This window comes from Meles meles, chromosome 8 (assembly GCF_922984935.1).
Source record: "Meles meles chromosome 8, mMelMel3.1 paternal haplotype, whole genome shotgun sequence".
In the NCBI taxonomy this organism is placed as follows: Eukaryota; Metazoa; Chordata; class Mammalia; order Carnivora; family Mustelidae; genus Meles; species Meles meles.
Window position 1 is genome coordinate 63,900,480 of NC_060073.1, and position 19,441 is coordinate 63,919,920.

At 37.1% G+C, this 19,441-nt stretch overlaps 1 protein-coding gene across 3 annotated transcripts in view; it reads left to right on the forward strand.

The window, feature by feature from the left end:
• ACER3 (alkaline ceramidase 3) overlaps positions 1-19,441 on the forward strand; it is a 163,814-nt gene that overhangs the window by 99,928 nt on the left and 44,445 nt on the right. For all 3 annotated transcript variants that reach the window (XM_046017382.1, XM_046017383.1, XM_046017384.1), the window contains exon 3: positions 3,950-4,002. In XM_046017382.1, coding sequence (XP_045873338.1) covers positions 3,950-4,002 — 53 coding nt within the window. The remainder of the gene's footprint in view (positions 1-3,949; positions 4,003-19,441) is intronic.

A 19,441-nucleotide genomic window follows, 5' to 3' on the forward strand; every position in this document is an offset into this window, starting at 1 on the left:
ATGGAAAGAACCTAGATGTCCATCAACAGATGAATGGATAAAGAAGAGGTGGTATATATACACAATGGAATACTATGCAGCCATCAAAAAAACGATATCTTGCCATTTGCGACGACGTGGATGGAACTAGAGGGTATCATGCTTCGTGAAATAAGTCAATCGGAGAAAGACAACTATCATATGATCTCCCTGATATGAGGACATGGAGATGCAACATGGGGGGTTGGGGGATAGGAGAATAATAAATGAAACAAGACGGGATTGGGAGGGAGACAAACCATAAGTGACTCTTAATCTCACAAAACAAACTGAGGTTGCTGGGGGGAGGGGGGGTTGGGAGAGGGGGAGGGGGATTATGGACATTGGGGAGGGTATGTGCTATGGAGAGTGCTTTGAAGTGTGTAAACCTGGCGATTCACAGACCTGTACCCCTGGGGATAAAAATACATTATATGTTTATAAAAAAATAAATTAAAAATTTTTAAAAAATGATACAGCTGCTTTTGAAAAACACTTTGGCATTTCTTCAGAATGCTAAAGACAGAGTTAACATATGACCCACAAATTCCACTCCTAGGTATATATGCCCAAGAGATATGAAACCAAGTCTGCACAAAAACTTGTATGTGAATGTTCATAGAAATGTTATTCAAAATAGTCAAAATGTGGTAAAAAACCTAGATGTGTATACTAGCTTGAGCTGCCATAACAGAATACCATAGCTTGGGTGGCTTGAACAACAGACATTTATCTCCCACAGTTCTGGAGTCTGGAAAGTCCTGCATTAAGGTACTGGCTGATTTGGTTCCTGGTGAGATGTTGGCTTGCAGCTGTCTTCTTCATGTCCTCACATGGCCTCTCATGACTCAGGCAGGAAGATTGAGAGTGCGGTCCTATCTTTTCCTCCTCTTCTAAGGACACTCATCCCATCATGGGGCCCTACCTTCATGACCTCATCTAAATCAAATTACCTTCGGGTGTTTGTTTGTTTGTTTGTTTTTAAATTTTATTTATTTATTTGATAGAGTGAGAGAGCACGAGCAGGGGGAACAGTGAGGAGAAAGAGAGGTAGAAGCAGACTCCTTGCCAAACAGGGACAATGATTTGGGGCTCGATCCCAGAACCCTGGGATCATGAGCTGAGCCCAAGGCAGACGCCTAACCATCTGAGCCACTCAGGTGCCCCCCTAATTACCTTCTAAAGATAATTATTGATATATGCTATAATATGAAGGAGCCTTGAAAATATGCTGAGTGAAAGAAACCAGACAGAAAAGATTGCATATTGTATGATTCTATTTTTATGAGAAGTCCAGAACAGGCAAATCTATAGAGACAGAAAATACATTAGTGGTTGTCTAGGGTTGAAGAGTAGAGAGTTTTGAAGAGAAATATGGAGTGACTACAAATAGGTATGAGATTTCTCTTTGGGATGATGAAACTTCTAAAATCAGATAATGATGATGGTTGCACAGTCTGAACATTTAAGAACAGTTGAATTGCGCACCTTAAATTAATTTTATAGTATGTGAATTATCTCAATAAAGCTGATAAATTTTAGCAAAAATCATTGGCTTACTTTAAGTAGTAGTGAGTAGAGAAAGATGATGCTCTTCTATTACAATTCTTTGCATTCTTAAGTAGATTGTTGAAGTAAATTGTAGAGAGCCCTGAAAGTCAGGCTTTTAATGATATATAACAAAGATACAAGAGAATATTTGAAAAGGTTTGTACCAAAACAGTTCTTGAGTAAAGCACAATTAAGAGGCCAGTCTGCTTTTCATAATGAGTAGTCATCCCACTGCATTTTAATTTTTTTTTTATTTCATAGTATATTATGTGACTTTAACTCACAAAGTTTGTGGACTCCCCCTCCCTTGCATTTATTTATCCACCTTTGCACTTTCTAATTTCTCCTTTGGGAAAAAGACATCAACCATTCTGCTTCCTCTTTTTTTCTTTTTATTTTTTAAGATTTTATTTATTTGAGGGAGAATGAGCAAGAGAGAGAACACAAGCAGGGGCAGAGGGAAAGGGAGAAGTGCAGGGAGCCCAATGTGGGGCTCAATCCCAGGACCTTGGAATCATGACCTGAGCCGAAGGCAGATGCACCTACCCCTGCTTCCTCATTTCTTTAGTAAAATGAGTGCAGTAACTGTTTACTTCTGTCATCTCATGTTAAACAGCAAAAATAATGTGCTAATATATTTAGTGATTTTTTTTTTTTTTTTTGAAGCAGGAGTAATGGAACACTCTTGGTTTCTGCTCAGGTCATGATCTCAGGGTTGTGAGATCGGGCCCTGTGTTGGACTCCGTGCTCAGCTTGGAGTCTTGAGGTTCTCTCCCTCTTCCTTTGACCCTTCTGATTGTGCTCTCTCTCTCTCTCTCAAATAAGTAAATCTTAAAAAAAAAGAAGTAGCAAGGGACACATGGGTGGCTCAGTCGGTTAAGTGTCCAATTCTTGGTTCTGGCTTAGGTCATGATCTTCTAGTGATGGGATCAAGCCCATCCCAGACTCCACACTCACCTTGGAGTCTGCTTGAGATTCTCTCCCTCTTCCTCCTCTCCTCTGCACCCCCACTGGTGTTGCATGTGCATGCTCTCATAATTAATTAATTAATTGAAATCTTTTTTGAAAAGTAAGAGTACAAATTATTTGGTGACACCTCCGTTTACCACGTTTGTTGGGCCAACTCTTATACATCCTTAAGGCTAACTCCCGTGGCTTTTTTTCTTTGTCTTCTTTCATAAGTGCCCTCTACTGTGCTCCCATGGTACTCTGTATATCTCTTTATCATATCTCTACCTACTGGCATCTTCTGTGCCTGTCTCTTCCATTAGACTATATGCTTCATTAAGGCCAATGATTGGATCTTATCTTTGTACTGTAACTGAATTTGGCAAATAGGAGGTGCTCAGTAAATGTTTGTTGAATTGAACTTAATGTAGAACCTTTTTTGCCAGGTGTAATCGGGACCGATACTTGGTTAGCTAATTTTTAAAAATTCAAAACAGAATTATTATAAAATTACATATATACCTACCTTAAATTTTTATTTTATTAAAACCTAGTTATAGAATCTTTGACAAGTATTTGATAAATGACGTGGTCTTGGGATCCTAATTATAGTTTTACTTAGCTTTTCTTGCATTAAAAAACAAAAGTTTTTAAAAACCCTAAAATGAAAGTTTATTTAAAATAGAGGCATTTGGGAAGAACTTGGAGGCCTAAATATGGAATCTTCAGATTTTTACTATTTTTTTTTTCAATCTAACAGGTATCTTACCCACAGTTAATTCAATAGTAGTGTTTATTAGCAACTCTCTTTTATTGAGTCTGTTTTAAGCATTTTAAATAGTTTTTGTAGAAACAAGAGCTCACTTTTTGCAATCATATTTCTGATAACTAAATGCAGTGGCATTAACAGGTTTGGGGACAAACATAACTGTCTGGCTCTTAGTAAGTATATAATTCAGCTATTTGGATAAAAGTACTAGAGTAGCTAACTAGCTATAATCATCATCCTGTAATATTGAAACTATAAAGCTTATCCTGAGAGGCAAACAGACTCTCCTTTGCTGTCCTGTCCACCGCTCCCTTGCAGTGTAGTCAACAAACTTCTGTCTCTGTTAAAATAAAAAAAGGCTTATCCTGAGCATCAGGTAGTATATTTTACAGAAAGAATGGAAAATACTGTTTAATCCAGTGAATCCACTTAGTGGAGGGAATTTATGAAAATTTATACTGTACTTGGTTTCTTTTTCCTATACTAAAATTTCATTAATTATAGAACTTACTCAGAGTCTGCTGTGTCCTGCCATAGATTTTATAAACTTGGTTCTTAAAATTCAGCAATTTGGATTGTCTTACTATCTTCTCACATAACTCCGGCCAGCCCCAAAGAATTTTATGCTAATCGTCTTTTTTTATTTGTTTGTTTTCATTTCAGTGGTAGGAATGGGATCCTGGTGCTTCCACATGACTCTGAAATATGAAATGCAGGTCAGTAATGACAAAATTGACTAAATGCTTATTTCTCTTCACCCAGAGACACTTAAGATTTGAGGAAACAGTACATTACTAGAGGGTGCTATTGAGATAAGACTGAAGGGAAAACAGGGATTACATCTCTGGAGCTTTTATTTCAGGCCAGAGGATTGAAATTGACTAAGTGGAATAAAGAAGCAAGCAAGTAAATTAGTTGACCATGGAGAAAATAAGTGAGAGCACTGTAGCTTTTGACCTCATGTATATGTATACATATACAAACATATGTGTAATGTTAGCACAGGATTAGGGAGTAGAGACCCCTGGAGACATTTCAAAAGACAGTTCATTAAGATAATATATTCTTTGATGCCTATATTTCCTCGTGTCTCTTTTATGGTATCCATTTGAATGGATGGTTCCTTTAGCTAACAAAGTTTTAGAGCTATGCAAGGGTTTTTATTTACTGTCCTTATCTCGGAGGCTATACATATCTAGTCCTCAGTCTTTTGACCTCTTTATTCCCTATTGCTAACCCAGAAACTCATAGAATAGCACTGTTCAGTAGAAATATAATGTGAGTATATATGTAATTTACAATTTTTCGGTAACCACATTAAGGAAGGCCATGTTGAAAAGAAATAGGTGAAATTAATTGTAATAATATATTTTATTTAACCCAATATATTCAAATATTATTTCAACATGTAATCAGTATAAAAATTTATTACTGAAATGTTTCATGTCTTGAAATAAGGTGTATATCTCAATTTAAATTAGGTTTATTTTCAGTGCTCAGTACCTATATAAGGCTGGTGGCTACTAATTGGACAGTGCTATTCCAGAAGGATCTGTGAATTATTAATTATAGTTATTTAAATGTATAGGAATTAATTCTTAGGAATGATTCTGATATTCAACACATATTTATAATAAATAATAAAATACTAGAGAACTGTTTAAGATTGAAGGAGACCAAAAAGACATGACAACTAAATATAATGTGTGATTCTGGACTGGATGCTTGTGTGTGTGTGTGTGTGTGTATGATTACATTTATGGTATTATTGGAATGCTTAGAAAAACTTAAATGAGGTCTGAGGATTATATGGTAGTAGTAAATCAGTGTTAATATCCTGATTTTGTTGGTAGTATTGTGACTATGTAGATGAATATCTTTTTTTATAAAGATTTAATTCATATGCCATAAAATTAACCATTTTAAAGTATGTAAGTTAATTGTTTTAAGTACACTTACAAAATTGTGAAGCTATCACCATTATCTAATTACAGAACATTTTCATCACCCCAAAGAGAAACCTCATGCCCATTAACTTCCCTCCCCATTACTCCTTCTACCTTGCCTCTGACAACTACTAAACTACTCTCTGTCTCTGTAGATTTGCCTGTTCTGGACATTTCATAGCAATGGGTTATACAGTGACTTTTTATGTCTGGTGTCTTTGACTTGGGCTGAATAATAATCCGTTACATAGATATACCACTTTGGTTTATTCATTTACCAATTAATGGACTTTGGGTTGTTTCCACTCTTTGGCTTTTATGCATAATGCTTCTGTGAACATTGGTGTGCAAGTTTTTGTGTGGATATATGTTTTCAGTTATTTCAGATATATATTAGAAGTGGAATTGCTAGGTCACATGGTAATTCTACATTTAACTTTTTTTAAGTTAAAAAAAATTTTGTTTTGCGTTTTACCTTTTGAGGAGCTACCAGACTGTTTTTCAAAGTGGCAGATTTTTTTCAAAATTCCCACCAGCAATTTTCTTAATATCCTTGCCAGTACTGGTGATAGTCCTTCTTTTAGATTATAGCCATTTTGCTGGATATGAAGTGATATCTCATTGTGGTTCTGATTTATATTTCCCTAGTGACCAGTAATGTTGAACATTTTTCATGTGTTTATTGCCCATTTGTAATCTTCATGGAAGAAATGTCTGTTCAGATCCTTCTCCCATTTTTAAATTGGGTTATTTGCCCTTTTGCCATTGAGTTGTAAGAGTACTTTATATATTTTGGGTACTAGATCCTTACTGAATACATAGTTTACAATTTTCTTCCATTCTGGCCTTTTTTCATTTTCTTAATAACATCCTTTGAAGCAAAATTTTTTTTTAAATTTTGTTGAAATCCATTTTATCTGTTTATTCTTAGGTTGCTTGTGTGGGTTTTTTGTTTTGTTTTAGTTAGGTTTTGGTGTTTTAGGGAGAGAGTGTGCAGGGGGAGGGAGAGAAAGAATCTTAAGTGGGCTCTGCACTAGGCTCTATCTCATGACCCTGAGATCATGACCTGAGCCAAAATCAAGAGTTGGATGCTTAACCAACTGCGCCACCCAGGCACCCCAGGTTGCTTGTGCTTTTGATATCATATCTAAGAAACCATTGCTTAATCCAAGATCATGAAGGTTTATACCTATATTTTCTTCTTTTTTTTTTTAAGATTTTATTTATTTATTCAACAGTAGAGGGCGAGAGAGAGAACACAAGAGGGCAAAGGGAGAGGGAGAAGCAGGCTTTCCTCTGAGCAGGGACACAGGACTCAATAGGAGGACTCCGGGATCATGACCTGAACTGAAGACAGTTGCTTAACCAACTGAGCCACCCAGGTGCCCCATATGTTTTCTTCTAAGACCTTTATAGTTTTAACTCCTACATTTAGGTCTTTGGTCTATTTTTTTTTTAAATTCCAGTATAATTAGCATAAAATATTCTATCAGTTTCAGATGTATAGTGATTGAACAAATCTATATATTATTCGTTGTTTATCATGATAAGTGTACTCTTAATCCCCTTCCTCTATTTCACCCATCTACCCACTCTTCTCCCTCTGGCAACCACCAATTTGTTTTCCATATTTAAGAGTCTTTTTTTGTCTCTTTATTTCTTTGTTTTGTTTCTTAAATTCTACATTTGAGTAAAATCATGATATTTACATTTCTTTGATATATTTCACTTAACATTACACCCTCTAGATCCATCTCTGTTGCTGCAAGTGGCAATGTTTCGTTCTTTTTATGACTGACTTAATATTCCATTGTACATATATACCACATCTTATTTATCCATTCATCTATGGATGAACACTTGGGTTGCTTCATATCTTGGTTATTGTAAATAATGCTGCGGTAGACATAGTGGTGCATATATCTTTTCAAATTAATGTTTTCATTTTCTTTGGGTAAATACCTAGTGGTTGAACTACTGGATCACATGGCAATTCTGTTTTAATTTTTTTTTGAGGAACCTCTGTACTGTTTTCCACAGTGGCTGTACAGTTTGCATTTCCCAAGAGTGCATGAGGGTTCCTTTTTCTCCACATCCTTGCCAATACCCATTGTTTCCTGTGTTCTTAAATTTAGCCATTCCGACAAGTCTTAGGTGATACTGCATTGTGGTTTTGATTTGCGTTTCGCTGATGGTGAGTGGTGTTGAACACTTTTTATGTTTGTTAGCCATCTGTATGTTTTCCTTGGAGAAATGTCTGTTCATATCCTATGCCCACTTTTTACTTGGAATTTTTTTGGTGTTGAGTTGTATAAGTTCTTAATACACTTTGGATACTAACCTGTTACTAGGCATATCATTTGCAAATATCTTCTCCCATTCAATAGATTATCTTTAGTTTTGTTGGTTGTTTCCTTTGCTATGCAGAAGCTTTTAGTTTTGATATTGTCCCAATAGTATTTTAGTTATTATTTATTTATTTATAGTTATTTGCTTTTGTTTTCCTTGCCTGAGGAGACATATCTAGAAAAATATTACTGTGGCTGATACTGCTTGTGCTCTCTTTTAGAATTTTTATGGTTTCAGGTCTCATATTCAGATCTTTAATCCATTTTGAGTTTATTTTTGTGTACTGTATAGAAAGTGATCTAGTTTTGTTCTTTTGCATGTAGCTGTCCAGTTTTCCCAGCACCATTTGTTGAAGAGGTTGTCTTTCTGCCTTTGCATATTCTTGTCTCCTTTGTCATAGATTAATCGACCAGATAATCATGAATTTATTTCTGGGCTGTCTATTCTGTTCCACTGATCTCTATGGGTCTATTTTTTTTTCTTGCCAATACCATACTGGTTTGATTACTGTCTCTTTGTGTAGTATATCTTGAAATTTGGGATTAAGATATTTCAGTTTTGTTCTTTTTTTTTTTTTTTCCAAGATTGCTTTGGCTATTCAAGGTCTTTTGTGGTTCCATACAAACTTAAGTGTTATTTGTTCTAGTTCTGTGAAAAATGCTGTTGATATTTTGGTAGGGATTGCATTAAATCTATAGATCGCTTTAGGTAGTATGGACTTTTTAACAGTATTTGTTCTCCTGATTCTTTAATCCATTTTAAATAATTTTTTTAATGTGATATGGGGTCTGGGTCTAACTTCATTCTTTTGCATGTGGATATCCAGTTGCCCCATAATCATTCATTGAAAAGAATGTTCTTTACCCATTCAGTTGTGTTGGCACCCCTGTCTATGATTGTCAAGCAATCATAAGTGTATGAATTTATTTCTTGATTTTCAGTTAAACTCTCAGTTATGTTCCATTGACCTGTATGTCTTTACTTATGCCAGTACTAGTACCACACAGCCTTGATTACTGTAGATTTGTAGTAAGTTTCGAAATTGGGATCTGTGAGACCTCCAGATTTGCCCCTTTCTAAAAAAATTGTTTAGGCATTTCCATGTGAATTTTAGGATCAGCTTTTCAATTTCTGCAAAAATTAGCTGGGATTTTGAAAGGGATTCCATTGAATCCATAGAGCACTTTAGAGAGTATTGCTATCTTTATTTTTTTTCTTTGCATTTACTTTTATTTGCCTATGATCTATAATAAACATATTTTGGTAATAAAATATTTTAAAACGTAAGTTAGATGATTTTTTTGCTAATTTATCTTTATGAGTAGTATTGCTATCTTCAGTATTGTCTTCCAATCCATGAACATAGGATATCTTCCCATTTATTAAGTCTCTTGTTTCTTTCAGTGATGTTTTATAGTTTGTGTGCAAATCTTGACTTGTTAAACGTATTCATAAGTATTTCAGTTTTTGATGGTATTGTAAATGAAATTTTCTTAATTTCATTATTTTGATTTCTCATGCCTAATTTATAGATATAACAATGGTTTTTGCATATTGTTATTGTATCCTGCAACTTTGCTGAACTTTTTTACCTGTAGTAATTTTGTGTGTGTGCATATGTGGATTTGTTAGGGCTTTCTGTGTACACAATCATGTCATATGCAAGTAGGGATCATTTTATGTCTTCCTTATCAATTGGATGCCTTTTACTTATTTTTCTTGCCTAGTTGCCCTGAATAGAACTTTCAGTACACTGTTGAATAGAAGTGGAGAAACCAGATATCCTTGTTTTGTTCCTGATCTTAAGAAAAAAGCTTTTAGTTTTTCACCATTAATTTCAGTATCAGCTGGAGTTTTATATGGATGCCCTTTTTAAGTCTGAGGAAGTTCCCTTCTATTCCTAGTTTGTTGAGTGTTTTTATCAAGAGAAGATGTTGGAATTTTCAGATATTTTTTTCTGAATCTCTTGAAATGACCAGGTGGTTTTTCTCCTTTATTATATTAGTATGGTCTAGTACACTGGGTCTCATATGTTGAACCAACCTTACATTCCTGTGATAAATTCCATTTGGTCAAGGCATATAATCCAAGTGAGTATCTTTGTAGGAAACATGCACTAGAGTACTTAGGAGTAATGAAACTTCACGTCAGCAATTTATTCAAACAGTTCAGAGGTTAAAAAAAAGTTCTTTGTATTGTCTTTCAAACTTTTTTGTACCATGAAATTGTTTCAATTACTTTTTTAATAAAAAAACAATATACATGTTCTTTGACCCCAGCAATTGTACTCCTAGAAATACTTTCTTAAAAAGTAATCAGAAACAGGAAAAAGATGTTTTACAAGTATGTTATACAGGTGAGAGTGTTACACATAATAAAGGTTTTTAAATGATCCAAATGCCTAACAAAAGGGAGATTGTTAGTATATACTTTGATATATCTATGTGTTGAAATGTACTGTTGCCATTTAAAATATTTCAAGGGACACCTGGCTGGCTTAGTCAGTAGAGCCTGTGACTCTTGATCTCAGGATTGTGAGTTCAAGCCCCACACTGGGCATAAAGCTTACTTAAAAAAAATAGAATAGGGGCACCTGGGTGGCTCAGTGGGTTAAAGCCTCTGCCTTCGGCTCAGGTCATGATCCTAGGGTCCTGGGATCGAGCCCTGCATCGGGCTCTCTGCTCCGCGGGGAGCCTGCTTCCTCCTCTCTCTCTGCCTGCCTCTCTGCCTAGTTGTGATTTGTCTCTGTCAAATAAATAAAATATTTAAAAAAATAGAATAAAATAAAAGAAGCATGATCTCTGGTACATTTACAAAGTAAATAAATAAAATGTTTTGAAGACTTGAAATGGGAAAATGTTATAAAGACGAAACTTCATGTAATGTGCTAATTAATTTTATAAGCAATAGAAGAAAGACTAGAAGGAAGTACATTTTCCCTCACTTCTTTTCCTTTGTTACAAAAAGTTTGTAATCTGTGGTTCAAAATTATAATAACTCCTACCCATAAAATATCCTTAAAGTCCTTGCACCTTGCTTTCTAAGCAATATTCAGTTCTTTTTTTTTTTTTAAAGATTTTATTTATTTATTTGACAGAGAGAGATCAGAGTAGGCAGAGGGTCAGGAGGAGAGAGAAGAGGAAGCAGGCTCCCTGCTGAGCAGAGAGCCCTACGTGGGGCTCAATCCCAAGACCCTGAAATCATGACCCGAGCCGAAGGCAGAGGCTTAACCCACTGAGCCACCCAGGTGCCCCCAATATTCAGTTCTGATCAAGCTCAATTATCTGTGTATTCTGTGCCTGAAATGAGTAGCTAAATATTGTTCATAGAAATTATATCCCTTTGTTAAATCTCACTTTTAAGTTATTGAACAAAAATCTCAAATAACCACTCAGTGCCATAAGATAGTACCATTACATTTCCCGACAGTTTCAGTTTCCATTCTCTAGAACTATTATTTCACACTTGCTGCTCTTTTTGGATTTCTTTTTATATCTTTTTTTTTTTTTTTTTTTGCCTCATATCCCCTTCTCCTCAGTGATAGCGTCACCAGTATTTCACTAATAATATAGAGGTTAGTAAGACACTCCCTCATCTTTTTACCACTATCATCTTCCTCCTATTATTGTGGAAGAAATGTCCCAGCTCCTCTCAAAGACTCAAGCCTGCAGTTACATACTCCCAGTCATTTGCTCCACCAGTCTTTTTGAAAGTCACTACACTCATTCACTGCTGTCTGCTTACACACATACTCAAATAACTCTCCTCCTTTAAAAATGACTTATCCCTGACCCTGTGTCCAGCTCCAGCCATTGATCATTTTTTGGTTCCCTTTCATATCAAAGCCACTTGAATGTCTCTGCTCTCTCTACACTTACCTCCCTCTCTTTTCCTCCCCTTCCAGTTAGGTATTTCTTCCCTTCATTTCACAGAAATGGCTATTGTCAAGGTCACCAGTGACCTTCATCTTGCTAAGTTCAATAAATACATTTCTGTCTTATTATTTGACCTCTCAGTAGCATTCCATACAATATTTGCCTTTTTCTTTGTGAAACACTTGTTTGGGCTTCCCATTTTCCTTTATATAAAAGGAAATTCCCTCAGCCTTCTTCCTTACCTCACTGGACACTCGTGTGTGTGTGTGTGTGTGTGTATAGTTTTATGGTTTTATTGAAACAATTATGTATGACACTCTGCCTGCCTCTCTGACTACTTGTGATCTGTCAAATAAATAAATAAAAGATCTTAAAAAATATGTATGACATATTTGATAAGTCATACACATAAACAGTCTATTCACTGTCTTCGCTGCACAGCCTGGCATTGGGATTGGCGACTCTGATGGCCAGGTGGGCTGCTCTTTCCACAATGGCTTTGTGGTTTTTAGAGGAGATATTGTGACTAATCTCTGCACAGTAAGATTTCTTGCATGGCAGCACTTCAAGCTTCTTCTGTTTTTTGTTGTTGTGTTTTTTTTTTTTTTACGATTTTATTTATTTGAGAGAAGGAGAGCGTGCATGCACACATGTGCACAAGTAGTGGGAGGGGCAGAAGGAGAAGGAGAGAAGCAAGACTCTCTGCTGAGCACAGAGCTGGCTGAGGGGCTAGATCCCTCGACCCTGAGATCATGACCTGAGCCGAAACCAAGAGTTGGACGTTTAAACAACTGAGCCATCCAGGTGCCCCAGCACTTCAAGCTTCTTGATGTTGTGGGCTAGGAACTTCAGGAAGCCACTGAGCAGCTTTGTTTTCTTGTTGTTCCTGTAACCAGTGTTGGGCATCAAGATCTAGCCCTTGAATCTTCTATGCATCGTATCGTCAATGCTTTTGAGTTTCCACCAGTCGCGTTTAATTTTCATGTATCAGTCTGACTTGTGCCAGATGAACTTCTTGGTCCATTAAAAAGTTAATCATCTTGGGCTTTACCAAAAGTCTGAGGGCAGCCATGATGTTGAGTAGGAGATGGCTGCCACTTCTGCAGGCAGTGCTGAGGAAGAGAGGGGCCCTGGCCCCTCTTTTAGTCCTGGGCTACCTTCTCTATAATCTCACCTAGGTGATCTCATATAATGTCATGATTCTTATGCTAATGCTTTCAAAATATCTGTCTTCAGTTCTAACCTCATCTTTGAGCTCTAGATTTGTACAACCAATTACATGTTTGACATACCACTTCAATGTCTAATAGAAATTTCAACCTTTAATGTGGGCAATATGTAATTCTTTATTTCTTTTTCCATACCAGTTCCTCCCCTAGTATCCACTGTGATGCCATCAACCACCCAAAATGCTAAAGCTAAAAATTAGAATTGTCCTTGATTTCTTTCTTCTCCTCATACCTCACATCGTATCTGTTAGCCATTCTTCTGGTTTTATTTTTAAAATATAACTGGAATGGGGCACCTGGGTGGTTCAGTGGGTTAAGCCTCTGCCTTTGGCTCAGGTCTTGATCTCAGGGTCCTGGGATTGAGCCCTACATTGGGCTCTCTCCTCAGCAAGGAGCCTGCTTCCCTTCTCTCTCTGCCTGTTTCTCTGCCTACTTATAATATCACACTCTGTCAAATAAATAAATAAAATCTTTAAAAAATACATAACTGGAAAATGTGTTCCATTGCCTACCCTTGTGTAAGCCATCCCATCTCATTTCCTGGCTCTGCAATAGTCATCCAAGGTAGTCTTTTAAATTTTAAAGCAGGTCGTATTGTTCTTCTGCTGAAAACTCTCCAAGATATCCATTTGCACTTAAAATGAAATCTAAATTCTTTACTGTGACCTACTAGATCTGGCCCTGGTTTTGTTCTCTAACTTCAGTTTTTACTCTTCCTCTGCATTTTTTACTACACTCCAGTGACACTGGCCTGATCTCCCCCAACTAGAATGTAAACTTCTTAAGAACAGAGATCCCACTTCTCTTAAATACCCACTGTACTTTAGCATATAGGCTAGTGCTGGCACATGGCATCTGCCCAATAAATATGTAAACGAAAGGGAGGAAGGGGGTAAGGAGGAAAGGAAGGACATTTAATTAAAGACATGAGTAAATAACTAAAGAGATGCATTAAAGTATTAAATAGTGGTTTTCCCTGGATCGTGGGATTGCAGGGCATTATATTTCTCTCTTGCATTTCTATGTTTTTTAGATTTTCTGAAATAAATGAATTACTTTTGTAATAAGGAAATACATGTTTACGGTTGTTTTAAAAGAAAAGAGACTTTAAAAGACTCCAAATGTGGTTTGGAGGAGTAGTAATGATAATAAGCCAATCTGAATGACCTTCATCCTAAAGCAGACTACCTTCTGTTCTTGGGGGGTGGGTATTTAATTCAGTTTTGAGTTTTATTTATGTGGCAGATTATTGTATTTTCCAAACATGTTAACACCAATATGTCTCATCCCACCTGCTTCAGTCAGTGTGGCACTGACTCTCCTCAAGAGTTGGGATCTTTGTTCCTTGCCCTTGAATTTGGGCAAGACTGTTACTATGGTAGATATAAAGTTATATGACTTCGAAGAGTGAGTCACAAAAGGCAATAGAGCTTCTTCCTCATTCTCCTGGGATGCTTATCCTTGGAACCCAGCTCTGTGTTGTAAGGAAACCAGTCAGCCATGTGGAAAGGCCCATGTATGTTCCTACCACAACCTCACCTAAAGTTCCCAGACTGCAGCCACATCAACTGCCCAAAATTTGAGTGTGTGATTCTTAAGATGATTCCAGCACCAACCTTTGAGCTGTCCTAGCTGATGCTGAGTGAAGGAGAGATGAATTGCTCCCTCTGAGTTCTGCTCATAATGCATATTTTTAAAAAGATTTTTACTTATTTATTAGAGAGAGAGAAAGCACAAAACGGGGGAGCTACAGGCAGAGGGAGAGGGAGAAGCAAACTCCTGGCTGAGCAGGGAGCCCCGTGCGGGGCTCGATCTCAGGACCCTGGGATCATGATCTGAGCCAAAGGCAGACACTTAATGACTAAGCCACCCAGGCCCCCCTCAAAATGCATATTAATCAGCAAAGTATATATTGATATTTTAGGCCACTGAGTTTTAAGGTTGTTTGCTATATAGTAAAAGATAACCAGAACAATTTACAAAACATATCTACTCTAATTCTGTGCATATGGCTATCTCTTATATCCCCTTATACACATATTTTCTAAGGCTTAGTTAAGTTTTTAAATTTCTAGGATCATTCCATTGTCCATCATGTTGTTCCGAAAACAGTAACCCTGGAAGGTAGTATGTGTCTATCACATATATAAAGAAGCACCTGCATGAATGTGCTGAGACAAGGCTAGGCTAAGTATCTGAGGGAAGGAAGGGATAGGCTCCCCTATTGTGTACTGAATAGATCGTGACAGTATTTCATTTCTGAGGACTAACCTGGTTTATGTTCAAATGAGAAACAGCAGAATGTTGAAAGAACTAAAACTGTAGTTGTGATGCTTGAGGGGAAGGACTGGGACTATTTTAGCTTGAAGAAGAGAAGACATGCCGCTCACTCAGCTGTACATACCAGACTCTCTCGGTTCTATGCATTTTTCATGTTTGGCCCTATTGCACTTCCCTTTCTCCCTTGGGTAGTTCCTGTTTATCCTTTAAACTCTAAGCCAAAGTGGCAGCTCCACTAAGAGGCCTTCCATGGCCCCGGGGTTGGATATGTACCCTTCATATGTTCTTCTACAACACTCTGTGCTTGTCTGTTACTGCCCTTATCTTTTGTTTTATAAATATATTTATATCTTTCTTCTGTATCAGCATGTGGGTTACCTAAGAGCAGGGACTCTCTCTGGTTGACCTTGGTGTATCCCATACTTATAGTGCACATAACACTACGTAAATGTTTTATGAAGCAGTATTTAAAGGGTTGACATGTTGAAAGAATTCGATTTATGCTTTGTGATCCTAGTGGTGGTAAAGGTAAAGAGACATCTTGCTCAACATCAGGAAGAATTTTCTCAGCTAGTAGATGGTAAGAACTTCCTTCAGAGATCTCGAGTTCTCTGTCCTTGGAAGTGCCCAAGTTGGACACATACTTTCATTAGTTCAGAAATTAGTACCTGGGCAACAGATCTGCATAGGTAAAGATGATACAGTCCTTTCCTCAAGGAATCCATGGTCTCAGAGTGAAGGTAATATGCTAGTGAATGCAGTGGTAAAGGGACCTACAGTATGCTATGGAATCGAAGAGAGAGATTATTTAGGGAAGGGAACTGAGAGACAGGGTTTCACGCAGGTGACTCAGATACATGTTTGAGTTGCATCTTCAAAGTTAAATAAGTATTTTCCAGGCCAACTCAAACCTACAGAGTTGAGAGTATGTCTGGTATCTAGGGCACTGCAAGTAGTACTTTGTGTTGTAGCCATGGATGGAAGGGAATGTGTGGTGATGATGGTAACAGTTCTAACAGTAATAATAGCTAACATTTGTTACATTATTGAATACCTGCTCTGATTAGGCATTGAACTAAATATTAGTAAGAGATGTGGTTTGGGAAGCTAACCAGAGGCCAGATCTAAGCCTTTTGGATTTTATCCCTTGTAAGCCATTAATAGATTTGGAGCAGAAGTGGGACACACTTTGATTTGTATGTAAACTTAATTGTTGATAAGATTGTTACCAAGATAACACAGCATTTAAATAGACCAGATGGCCTTTGATCTTGAGATCTTTGATTCTGTGCTTTATCATTACTGTAATACTACTCTATCAAGTTTGGGGACAAATTATATAGATGTCTTATTTCTTCCCTCTTTGGGTCTACAAAGTTGTGCTTGCCAGATGATATATGACCCAATTTCCCAATGATTTAGGAGGGAAGAACCCTCAGTATCGAAGGATTTTTAAAAACAGCTTCCCTGTCTTTTTTTTTTTAAGATTTTTTTTAAAGTTTTTTTTTTTTTTTTTTTTAATTTGACAGAGAGATTGGGATCACAAGTAGGCAGAAGGGCAGAGAGAGAGAGAGAGGGGAAAGCAGACTTTCCGCTGAGCAGAGAGCCCGATGCGGGGCTCGATCCCAGGACCCTGAGATCTTGACCTGAGCCGAAGGCAGAGGCTTAACCTGCTGAGCCACCCAGGCGCCCCTTCCCTGTCTTTCTAATTTAAACATAAAATGATTGTGAATATTCCTTGAAGGTTTCTTATCTCTTTTCAGGATAAAGTTGGTTTAGCTATGTTAGGCCATTATTTTTTTATGCACAGTCATTGAAGCAAAGCACAAAACGACAGTGCTGCCACTTACTAAACCCTGGAGGACATCGAACCATTTCATCAGCCTGAACTTACCTGGTTGTAGCTGTAAAGAAATTGGAGGCCCATTTTTACTTCTGCCTAAACTGAACATAAGCAGATATTGACAGTTCTGTCCTAAGAATGATTTAGAGCTTAGATGGTATTTTCTTCAGATTTGTTATTGCTAGGTAGCTGCTTGGGCTCCAGATGGATTCTGCTACCACTTTGCTGGCTGTTTGAGCATAGATATGCCACTTAATCTTGCTGAGCTTTTGTTTCCTCATCTACTTAATGGATTTACTAATACTTGTAGGAGTATTGTGAGGATCAGTTGATTGGCATATGTGAAAGTGTCATCATAGGATCTGGTAAATAAGTGTTTAAATTAAAGTATTAGCTTCCTTCCTTTTTCTTTAACCAGTTAGAATTTCTGAAACTACTGTTATTGATTGTTAAGTGATTCATTCCTTTGAGTACTATTATGTTTGCCCCTGTGAAGGGTAATATATTTTTTTTATTAACATATAATGTATTATTTGTTTCAGGGGTTCAGGTCTGTGATTCATCAATCTTACCAATTCACAGCACTTACCATAGCACATACCTTCCCCAATGTCCATCACCCAGCCACCCCATCCCTACCAACCCCCCCAGCACTCCAACAGCCCTCAGTTTGTTTCCTGAGACAAAGAGTCTCTTGTGGTTTGTATTCCTCTCTGGTTTTGTCTTTTTCTCTTTTCCCTTCCTTCCCCCTATGATCCTCTGTCTTAATTCTCAAATTCCTCATATCTGTGAGATCGTAAATTGTCATTCTGATTGACTTATTTCGCTTACCATAATACCCTCTAGTTCCATCCACATCATTGCACATGGCAAGGTTTCGGGAGGTTTTTTTGATGGCTGCATAATATTCATACACACACACACACACACACACACACACACACACACACACATATTGAAGGGTAATATTTTAAGCTATTGCTAACTCCTTTCTCATGGATTAATGAGAAAGAGCAATGCATTTGGGAGTGGGTTTGAGGAAGACATTAGAGAAGGAATAGAGACATCAGGAGTGGCATCAGGAGACATCAAAGGTATCAAAGAAAAATTTAGAATCATAGACCTTTAATATTAGAAGAGATTTTTATTTTAAGATTTTATTTATTTATTTATTTGAGAAAGAGAGACAGAGGGAGAACAAACATGGGGGAGAGGGAGAAGCAGGCTCCCTACTGAGCAGGGGCAGGAAGTGCAACATGGGGCTGGATCCCTGGACCCCAGGATCATGACCTAATCAAAGGCAGACGCTTAACTGACTGAGCTACCCACGTGCCCCTAGAAGGGATTTTTAAAATGTAGTCCAATCTACAAATTTTATAAATGGAAAAACAGCTAAAGAGAGGTGAAGTAAATTGATAAAAGTTACATAGAAAGATAGAGACAGGATAAGGACTACATTTTTTTTTTAAGATTTTACTTATTTTAAAGATTTTTTTTTTTTTTAAATTTATTTGACAGAGAGAGACACAGTGAGAAAGGGAACACAAGCAGAGAGAGGGGGGAGAAACAGGCTTCCCGCCAAGCAAAGAGCCTGATGCTCAATCCCAGGACCCTGGGATCATGACCTGAGCTAAAGGCAGATGCTTAATGACTGAGCCACCCAGGCAACCCTAGATTTTATTTATTTTAGAGAGAGTGAAAGCAATCACAGAGGGAGAGGGATCACAGAGGCAGAGGGCGAAGCAGTCTTGCTGCTGAGCGCAGAGCCGATGCAGGGCTCCATCCCAGGACCCTGAGATCATGACCTGATCCAAAGGCAGTTGCTTAACGAACTGAGCCACCCAGGCACCCCTACATTTTGTTTTTATTTTTTTGTGTTTCCTTTATCTATCTTAGGAATTTGTCTTGCATTGCTGGTGGTTAAAGTATAAAAGCTTCAATTTTTTAGGAGCTTCTCCCAGATATTTTTTTCTTTTCACTCATTCAACTCATTGTTTTTTGCTTTCACTAACTGACATATACAGTTATTCATAATCCTGGAGAGGGTGAAGGTAAAGGCAATTTCTTAATTTCTTTAGCCATATGGAATTTTTCTTTGTGTTCTTCTGCTTTTTCTAAGTATTCTCTGCTGAGCATAAATCTTTGATATTAGAAAAAAGAAATAGCTGCTAGTAAAAAAAGAATGTATCCACCCCTTCTTATAAGTAAATAAATCTATTTATCCTGGAAATTAAAACCAAAGAAAAATGTGTGTGTTCCACCTATCATTTTCTTTATAATACAAAACCAAAAATTGCTTAAATGCTAGGTAATTAATATAATCTAATTCAGACTTTATAATGTAAACAATAGATGTTCTGGTTATAAATATTACCTTCTTTCTTCTTTGCTCTCTATCTCAGTGAGTAGAACCACCTTACACTGAAAGCCCGAGCCAAAAACCCATGATTCATCTTCAATTTCTCCTGCTTTCTCACTTCTGCAGACACTGAAAGCTCAAATATATCTAGCTCTATCTATCTATACAGCAATGACCTTAATCCATTATCTCCAATCCAGATTTCTGTAACTGTTTCCTAATTGGTGTGCCTGCCTCCCCTATCCATTTGTCACAACAGAATAGAAACACTGTT